The following is a 9524-nucleotide window of genomic DNA, read 5'->3' as shown; positions in this document are numbered from 1 at the left end:
TTGTCTAGGCCACTGATGCTCATTATTGTCTAGGCCACTGATGCTCATTATTTCCTGCGGCCACTGATGCTCCTTATTGCCTGCGTCCACTGATGCTCATTATTGCCTGCGGCCACTAATGTTCATTATTGCCTGGGCCACTCGTGTTCATTATTGTCCAGGCCTCTGATGTTCAACTCTGCCTGGGCCACTGATACTCATTATTGCCTGCAGCCTCTGATGTTCATATGGTCTGGGGCCCCAGTGTTCTTTATTGTCTAGGCCACTGATGTTCATTATTGCCTGTGGCCACTGATGTTCATTATTGCCTGCGGCCACTGATGCTCATTATTGCCTGCGTCCACTGATGCTCATTATTGCCTGCGTCCACTGATGCTCATTATTGCCTGCGGCCACTGATGCTCATTATTGCCTGCATCCACTGATGCTCTCGTGGTCCACTGATGATCTCGTGGTGAGGGTAAAATTTATCCCATCCACATCAGTACGGTACAGAGCCGACGCAAGGGCCTTAGCCCACTCTTCTGCAAAATTCAGCGCATGCTCCTTCGAGACAGTGTGCGCAAAACTAGGGAGGATTACCTCCTCCCCTCTCGGAGCTGCGAGCACAAAAGGTGGGGGCCAGTCAGCCTCCGCTAACAAAATGTCATATGTAGTCGTAAGATTCTCCCAAAACACCCCTTCTATAGTGCATTGAATGTCACCCTCAATGAATAAGACAATTTCATAAATCCTGTCTGGGGGAGCTACTCTAGTGTCAGCTGTCTCCACAACAACATAACGGTCAGTCGCTGTCACCTTCAGTAGTGGACGCAGGGCTTCCCGCACTATGGTAATCTCCGCTGCGTTGTCCAGCAAGGTCAGAGCCCATGTCTGATTCCGAAGCTGGGTTCTCACTATCTTTGGCATATCTGTGTGCTGTTAAAGCAGCGACTTTCTTTTTCTGAAACTGGGGTCTCTTCGGTGAAGAATCGTCCTGCTTGCCTTTGCCGTCTTTCGTGCGGGGTTGGTCACGTCCTTGCTGGCCACCCCGACCTCTGCCGCCTCCTCCACCACCGGTTGAAAGGGCCGATGTATCCTGAAAAGAACGAGGAGAGCGTTGGTCAGGAACCTGAAAACGATCAGGTGACTTTATCATCGCGCGATCGCGCAAGTCATAAACACGTTCTGGGGGCGCAGGCAATGGAGACACAGGACGAGACTCCTGTTTCTGCTGTTGCTGTTGTTTTCCCTGTTTCTGTTTTTTAGGCCAATTTTGTTTTTTGGACTTGGGCTGGTCGTCGCTTTCCGACTTCTGCCCTTGGGGTTGTTTTTTCTCTTTCGTAGAAAAATGCTTGAGACCCCTACTATTGCGGCCTGCGGTGTTATAAGCCGCCACAATAATTCTCACCAACTGCCGGGGTTTATCGGCATCCAGAAACGCCTGCAAAGCATTGGCAACCTGAAAGTTCACTGCATCCCCCTTGACATTAGCAAGTATGAGATCGTAAACCACATCAAAGGAGCCACAGAGGCACATACCCAATTCAACCGCAGCCTCCGGTCAGTGGTCATCCTGAACACATTTAAGTACCGTCGGCAGGACAGTCATAGAAGGAGTGCCGTAACACCTCGCATAGACCGCCGCAAATGTTTTACCCCAGGACTCACAGTCACCGATTTCGTGGGTCAAATCCTTAGGCAACCTAATTGTCAGAATCCTGTGTTTCTCACCAGGAGACGTGTTAGGAAATACTGCTTCCAGCTGGTCAAACTTCTCGGCAAGCCAGAAAGGAAAATCATCCTGTGCTTGGGGACGCTTGCCCATCACAGCGTTGACCATAACGGGACTGAGCTTCACTCTGCCCTGTCCGGCAGGAAGCCCCGCACCACCCGGGCCCCGCCCAGGAGATTGTGGGTGATGTATTGCACTAACGACCTAATCACGCTAATTGCGACTACATGTAGTTGTCTTATCTCAGCTACGGCACATGCTCCGTGCTGAGGATGAGGAGTAAATCCAGCCAGGACAGGCCAAGTTGCACCTGGAATGGACAAAGGACCTAACCTCGGAGCTGATAATGAATGGGGTAGGACGCCATTAAACCAAACGCGATGCTGCCATGTATCAATAGGAATTTCTTGTGCCCTATACGGAGTATACTCATTTGGCACAGGAGTGGGAGTGTACGTATGGAACACACCTGAAGTTCCGTCCGCAGCCGGGAAGGTCACCCACGAATAAAATATTTCGTAAGGGTAAGCCACCTCTGCACTCACCACCATAATTACTGCCATGCCATCCACGGGAACATCATATTTTGCAAATGATTGCTTACCGCAATGCGACTATGCTGCGGAATGTCCACCGCGGCCATAGTGACACAGAAAGAAAAAGGTACAAAGTCAACCCTGTAGCACAACTGGGTAGTAATTCAAGAAAACCGTTTAGAAAGATTCAAGCTTGAAAAGACCTATACTAGTATAGGTAGGTTTGCCCGACACCACCGTTAACCGGAAACAATAGTGAAGGTGTTAAGGACTGAATGATGTACTTCTCAAGTATCAGCTATAAGACCACCAACGATCGGGCGCCATGTAGCAGGGATTCCGTGCTCAGACAGAACTGTGCATAGAGGCTTGGAACCTCAGTGAATTAGGATGTCCCAAAACTCACCTTAATACCCAAAAATCCCCTACCAGGCTTGCAATCAGTGTCTCATTGGTCATCATAAACTCCCAATGCTTAGACAAACCAGAACATGAACTTAGTACACCTCAGGTAACGTGGAACACATGAATACTCTTTCGTTATACAATCATTTCAATCCAGAACATGGAGTAAAAGAGGACACGTGCATATTTGAAATGTTTATTCACTAATGCCGTGTTCTCAAGCGCAGTATCTTAGCTAATACAAGCAAACATATTATAAGAAACAAAGTAATCAGCATAGTCACTAGTCCATAGAACACAAACGGTGCAAGCATAGTATTATGCTAAAATGAATAGGGTTTAACAAAACCTAATTCTCACCCTCCCTAGCTAGTATATTATATTATATCTAAGAAGGTCTCTTGTGGGTTTTAGCAGAGCGGCCCCATACCTCAAGATCCTAGTGGTAAGGGATCACATCATCAGCGACCAGCTCTCTGCATGCGAAGCCCATCAAGTGTGTTCGTATGCTCTTGTGCAAAGCAATATAAAACGCGCCTAAAGCCAGAACTTGGCTGCAGCTGCATGTATGTTATGTCTAGGAACGTGCGAAGATCAGTGCTCATAACAACTACTGTGTTGAGATTCCTTGAAGGTTTCAGCACTCACTGTACAGACACAGCTCGCCAGGCAAGGCTGATATCAGTGTAACAACATATTATTCTCGTATGAACCGAAAACATTTTACAAGGCTCAAAGGTAAAGTAGCAGATGCGTGTCGTGTGCAAAAGCAGCAGAAAGGAAAAATTGCGTTTAAACTCATAAAAAGCTCATGCTAACTTAACACAGTAATCAGGCCACATCCATCCATATATCACCCTTGCTACGCCACCGCCTGGTTAGAGAATGAGAACGAGCAATTTAAAAAAGTTAAACCTATTTACTTATCGATGCTTGTTTGAGAATTACTGCCTCCATGGAGTCCAGGACCTTCGCGGAAGTGCTTGAGGGAGATTTTCAATAAATCTCTGTGAGTCCTCGTGACTCACCTGTGACTCACCTGTGCCTCACCTGTGACTCACCTGCACGTCCACCGACGTCCTCGACGGACTGCTTCTTGGAAAGATTCACGGCTCCTTTCGGGGTATTTGAAAGAACAAGGAGTGAGTTTTATGAATCGAACATGTGCTTCGTGCCAAGTTAGACACAGCCAAATGTTTGTTTGAGATCATGTTTGTTGAACTTCGTGAGACGTTTGATTGAAACAGGAAACTTTTAAAGAGCTGAAGAACCCACGATGAGGCTGCGTCTCAGACGTGGGCGTGTCACACATGCGCAGAACCAGCCCTGAAGGCTGAGGTGCAAAAGCATTTTTGTCCTTTCCATTGGTCAAACAAAAGGTTTCGCAAAAGCCAGGAATTCAATTGAGACCTTACTGGGATCAAAGGTTGAGGCCTTTCAGTCTTGATTGTTGGCTTCTCCACCTCTCACCCATCTCCTCTCTGCCACCTTGGCATCGGTAAGACACTGCTCTTGGCCACTTCTGGCTTCTCCATTCCTCATCCATCTCCTCTCTGCCACCCTTGGCATCGGTGAGACACTGCACTTACTGGCAGATGCATCAACGAAAATACCTCCCGGTAAAACACCGAATCGGTAAAACAGGCCGATACCGAACGCAAAACCAGAAAATGCTATGCATCAAACAATAAATCGGTAAAAAAGAAAGAATCGCTAAAAAACCCCTGCGGTAAATTACCGAATCGCTAAACAGACAATCGAAATTACCGAACCCCAAAGCTGACTTCGGAAATACCGAATCGCTATTAACGAATCGCAATGGTATGCATGAAAAGTCGCTAATACCGAAAATCCCTAAAATCGCTATTTAGCATGAGCAAAATACGGGGAATCACAATCAGGAGGTAAAGTAAACTGAAGGACATAAAAAAGATTTAAAACCCCATCAGCAGGTGCTGACAATCAGTAACCCTTCATAAATGCCCTGGGAAACCCCACATGTCAACCAAAATGGCTGCCCTCTACGTGCTTGCTAGGAGGAGGAGGATCAACGCCCAGGCCCAGCGCAGGAGGATGATCCAGGACAGGATCTTCAGGGTGCTCATCACTTTGCTGGGGCAGACCGAGGAACAGGTGTACGACAAGTATAGACTCAACCGTGCCATGATAATGCGCCTAATAGCAGACCTGGTACCATTACTGCAGCACGAGACCCGTAGGACCAACGCCATACCAGCCCATGTGCAGGTCCTCTGTTGCCTGCACCTGCTTGTGTCTAGAAGCTTCCAGGGGGTAATAGCTGAGACTGGAGGCGTGTCGCAAAGCGCTTTATCACGCTTCTTCCACCGGTTCCTAGAGGCCATGCTGACATTAATAAATCGCCACATCACCTTCCCCACAACCCCCCAGCAGCTGACCCGCACCAAACGGGAAATCTACCAGGTGGCACAATTCCCCCATGTCATAGGGTGTGTTGACTGCACGCATGTCCCCATCTGTCCTCCATCAGCCACCGAATACATATTCCGCAACCGGAAGTCATATCATTCTATAAATGTGCAGGTGGTGTGCAATGCCAAGTACATCATTACGGACCTTGTAGCCCAATTCCCCGGGAGCACACACGCCGCTTACATATTCAGTCACTGTGGCCTCCACAGGCGCCTGATCAACTGTGAATTTGGAGAGGGACACCTACTAGGTACATATTGATGCATCATCGTACTCTCCATCCACTCCATCCCCACATGTATATTTGCAATCATGCTGATGACCATTCTCTCCCCATCCTGCAGGTGACTGCGCATATGCATTGCGTGAATATCTACTCACTCCCTACCTCAACCGAGCTACACCGCAAGAGCAGCGCTACAACAGAGCACACATCAGCACAAGGAATGTGGTTGAGCGTACATTCGGCATCCTCAAGAGCCGCTTCCGAATACTGCACAAGACTGGAGGTGCCTTGCAGTACGACCCAGTGACCTGCTGCCAGATCATTGCTGTGTGTGCCATCCTGCACAACATCGCCACACGCAGGGGGATACCCATAGAGGTGGACGGAGAGGATGAACTACGTGCACAGCAACCACCCCCCCAACACCGACAGGCGCATGTGCCCAACACAGCTGAAGGGCAACGGAGGCGGACATACATCACACGGAATCATTTCTGAGCCAGGTATGAGAGTGACTTGACAACAGGATCAGATTTGCAAGGGTTTAATGGGCATGGACACCTGACTGGTGCAGAGAAACAAAACAAAAACATGCTGCTGCTGCAGTTAAAGTCAAACTTAAATTGTCCCTCCTCAGAACGGGTGATGCGTGCGGCACTTTAGACTGGCCATGGTTACGTCACCAAGGACAGTGTGACTTTGCCACATGTTCACTTCCGTTTGCCGCGTACCCCAAGTCTCTTGTCCTGTGACTCCTCGGCTTCTACACGATGGGAGTCTGTGGCAGTTGCATTGCGGCCACTGCGCCTCCTCTCGCTGGTCTCCGACAGGGAGACGCTGCTGACACTGGAGGCTGCCTCACTCCCCTCTTCAGCTCCCAGAATGCTGACACTGGCTGACCCAGGCTGCAGTTGCTTCACTGCAGTGGTCACCCTCTGAAGGGCCTTTGCCACATCCCCACAATAATGACCTAGGTCCACTTGCAGGGACACGGACCTGCGGGACAGCACAGCCGTGCTGTTGCACAGCTTATTAATGGCCTTGTTAGTTGAATTCACTGCCAGCATGATCTGCCTGTGACGCCGGCGCTCACTCTGATGGCCTGCGACTACGCCACGTGTCAGTTCTTGCAGGCAAAGCTTGATTTCATTGTTGCCGGCAGCTACGGCAGTGGTGTGCTCACGCACAGCGTCAGTCATGTTGCCAAGTTTGTTGCAAAGTTTGGTCATGGAGAGTTTCATGACACCCATGTGTCTCCCCTGCAGGCGCTGGACACGCAGCATCCGGGTCTCCACAACTCCGTACCCTTCGGACAGATCGACTGGTCTTGCAGCAGCCCGACCCGGGGGCACAGCCCTCTGCCTTATGCGCTGTCGTGCTGCAGTTTGGCTGGTTGGAGTGACGACAGCCTGGCGTGGAACATTTGGGGGTGCTGAACTGTGATCCGACTCCATCACGGGCAGGGAGGGAACATCTGCTCTGCGGCTCTGCGGAGTGGCCCGCACTGGTGATGGTGGTGGTGGTGGTGGTGTCTTGGACCGCGAGGATGGTGGCGGTGGTGGTGGTGTCTTGGACCGCAGGGATGGTGGAGGTGTTGTCCGCCGTGGTGGTGAAGGGGAGGACATGGCTTCAGCTCCCTGTGAGCACTCCGCATCTGACAACACTGGCGTCTCAGAGATGACGAGGCAGGCACTGTCGTCAGAATCGATGGGGGATGCATCTGTGTGTGAAATAGTGCATAGTTAATATCATGGTATAGTATGTGAAAATAGCTGTGGCATCTCACAATAAATTACTTTTTCTGACTGACATTTGGCCCTTTGCTGCTGTATTCATCTTTGGGCTCTGGCATGCACCCATTCAGATATTGACTACAACTCCCATGGTGCAACACAGTGGTGAGGGTATGTGTTTGGGGCAACGCTACATGTGCACTGGGTCTGGCATGGGGGATTGGGCAGGGACTTAGTACACGCTGCATTGTTACGCTGCCATGCTTCTTACCTTGTCCTCCTTCCACAGCACAGATAAGGGGTGAAGGCAAAGGCAAGGGGGAGTCAGGTGTCCAGACGTGTGACCCCCACAATAGCTTCCGGTTCTGTGGTGGACTCCACTAGATCCTCCAGGGCTGTGTTAGGGGTCACATTGGATGTGCCCCCTCCTGTACCAGCAGCATCCCTGACCCTCTGCGCAATCTTCTCCTTGGCCCTCTTACGCAGGTCATACCAGCGTTTTTTTAAGTCGTCGATGCTGCGGTGGGTGACTCCGCAGGCATTTACCTTGTCCTTGATGGGCAGCCACATCTTTCGTTTTTCTGCCTCTGGCACCTTCAGTGACAACTTCCCAAACAGTCGGTCATTGTTGCTGGTCACACACTCTATTAGGATTTCCAGCTCCTTATCAGAAAACTTGCGTTTTCGCATTTGGTGTGTGTCCTTTCCCTGCTGGGGGGCCTCCTTCTCCATCTTGTCCTGCTTGCCTAGTCCTGGTTGCTGCTGGTTCTGTCTGGGTCCTCAGCTCCTGTGCTCTGCCTCCTCTTCTGTGCTACTCAGACCACTGAATGCAGCGTGGCTGTCCTACTTCCTGGTTGTGATGTCATCGGCCTGCTTCCGAAGCGTCGCGTAATTTTCCCGTTTTTGCTATTACCGAAATCGCAAATACCAGATTCACTAATACCGAATCGGTATTAGCTAACTCGGTATTTGCTACTCTTGCTGTCGTACTTTCGCAATTTAATAGCGATTTTTACCGATTCGGTAATTTTTACCGAATAGATGGATGCATCGCGGTTTGCATGTCCATAATAGCAATTCCTTATTTTTCGCTATTACCGACATGTATTACCGATTGTTGATGCATATGCCCCTTAGCCACTTCTAGCTTCTCCATCCCTCACCCATCTCCTCTCTGCCACCCTGGCATCGGTGAGACACTGTGCTTGACCACGCCACATCTGGCTTCTCCATCCCTCACCCATCTCCTCTCTGCCACCCTAGGCATCTGTGAGACACTGTGCTTGGCCACGCCACATCTGGCTTCTCCATACCTCGCCCATCTCCTCTCTGCCACCCTGGCATCGGTGAGACACTGTGCTTGACCACGTCTGGCTTCTCCACCCCTCACCCATCTCCTCTCTGCCACCCTTGGCATCAGTGAGACGCTGTGCTTGGCCACGTCTGGCTTCTCCACCCTCGCCCATCTCCTCTCTGCCACCCTTGGCATGGGTGAGACACTGTGCTTGGCCACGCCACATCTGGTTTCTCCATCCCTCGCCCATCTCCTCTCTGCCACCCTTGGCATTGGTGAGACACTGCACTTAGCCACTTCTAGCTTCTCCATCCCTCACCCATCTCCTCTCTGCCACCCTTGGCATCGGTGAGACACTGTGCTTGGCCACGCCACATCTGGCTTCTCCATCCCTCACCCATCTCCTCTCTGCCACCCTTGGCATCGGTGAGACACTGTGCTTGGCCACGCCACATCTGGCTTCTCCACCCTTTGCCTATCTCCTCTCTGCCACCCTGGTATTGGTGAGACACTGGGCTTGGCCACGTCTGGCTTCTCCACCCTTCACCCATCTCCTCTCTGCCACCCTGGCATCGGCGAGACACTCTGCTTGACCACGTCTGGCTTCTCCACCCTTCGCCATCTTCTCTCTGCGATCCCTTGGCATCGGTGAGACACTGGGCTTGTCCACGTCTGGCTTCTCCATCCCTCACCCATCTCCTCTCTGCCACCCTTGGCATCGGTGAGACACTGCACTTGGCCACTTCTGGCTTCTCCATCCCTCACCCATCTCCCTCTGTGCCACCCTTGGCATCGGTGAGACGCTGTGCTTGGCCACACCACATCTGGCTTCTCCATCCCTCGGCCATCTCCTCTCTGCCACCCTGGCATCAGTGAGACATTGTGCTTGACCATGTCTGGCTTCTCCACCCCTCACCCATCTCCTCTCTGCCACCCTTGGCATTGGTGAGACACTGTGCTTGGTCACGTCTGGCTTCTCCACCCCTCGCCCATCTCCTCTCTGCCACCCTTGGCATGGGTGAGACACTGTGCTTGGCCACGCCACATCTGGCTTCTCCATCCCTCGCCCATCTCCTCTCTGCCACCCTGGCATCGGTGAGACACTGTGCTTGGCCACGTCTGGCTTCTCCACCCTTCGCCCTTCTCCTCTCTGCCACCCTTGGCA

The 9524-nt window shown here is 51.2% G+C and overlaps 1 protein-coding gene across 1 annotated transcript; it reads right to left on the bottom strand.

Moving 5' to 3' along the window:
* Window positions 1-6042: 6042 nt before the first annotated feature.
* On the bottom strand, window positions 6043-6957 carry LOC147659199 (uncharacterized). Its single transcript, XM_086951901.1, has one exon. The coding sequence runs from the start codon at window positions 6955-6957 to the stop codon at window positions 6043-6045; it is 915 nt and encodes a 304-aa protein (XP_086808027.1).
* Window positions 6958-9524: the final 2567 nt, after the last annotated feature.

This window comes from Lissotriton vulgaris, unplaced genomic scaffold (assembly GCF_964263255.1).
Source record: "Lissotriton vulgaris unplaced genomic scaffold, aLisVul1.2 SCAFFOLD_1503, whole genome shotgun sequence".
NCBI lineage: Eukaryota > Metazoa > Chordata > Amphibia > Caudata > Salamandridae > Lissotriton > Lissotriton vulgaris.
This window is presented reverse-complemented; position numbering and strand designations above follow the sequence as displayed.

What these genes read in the sequence shown, in the direction of transcription:
- LOC147659199 (XM_086951901.1), bottom strand. Translation starts at nt 6,957, where the DNA reads ATGTCCTCCCCTTCACCACCACGGCGGACAACACCTCCACCATCCCTG.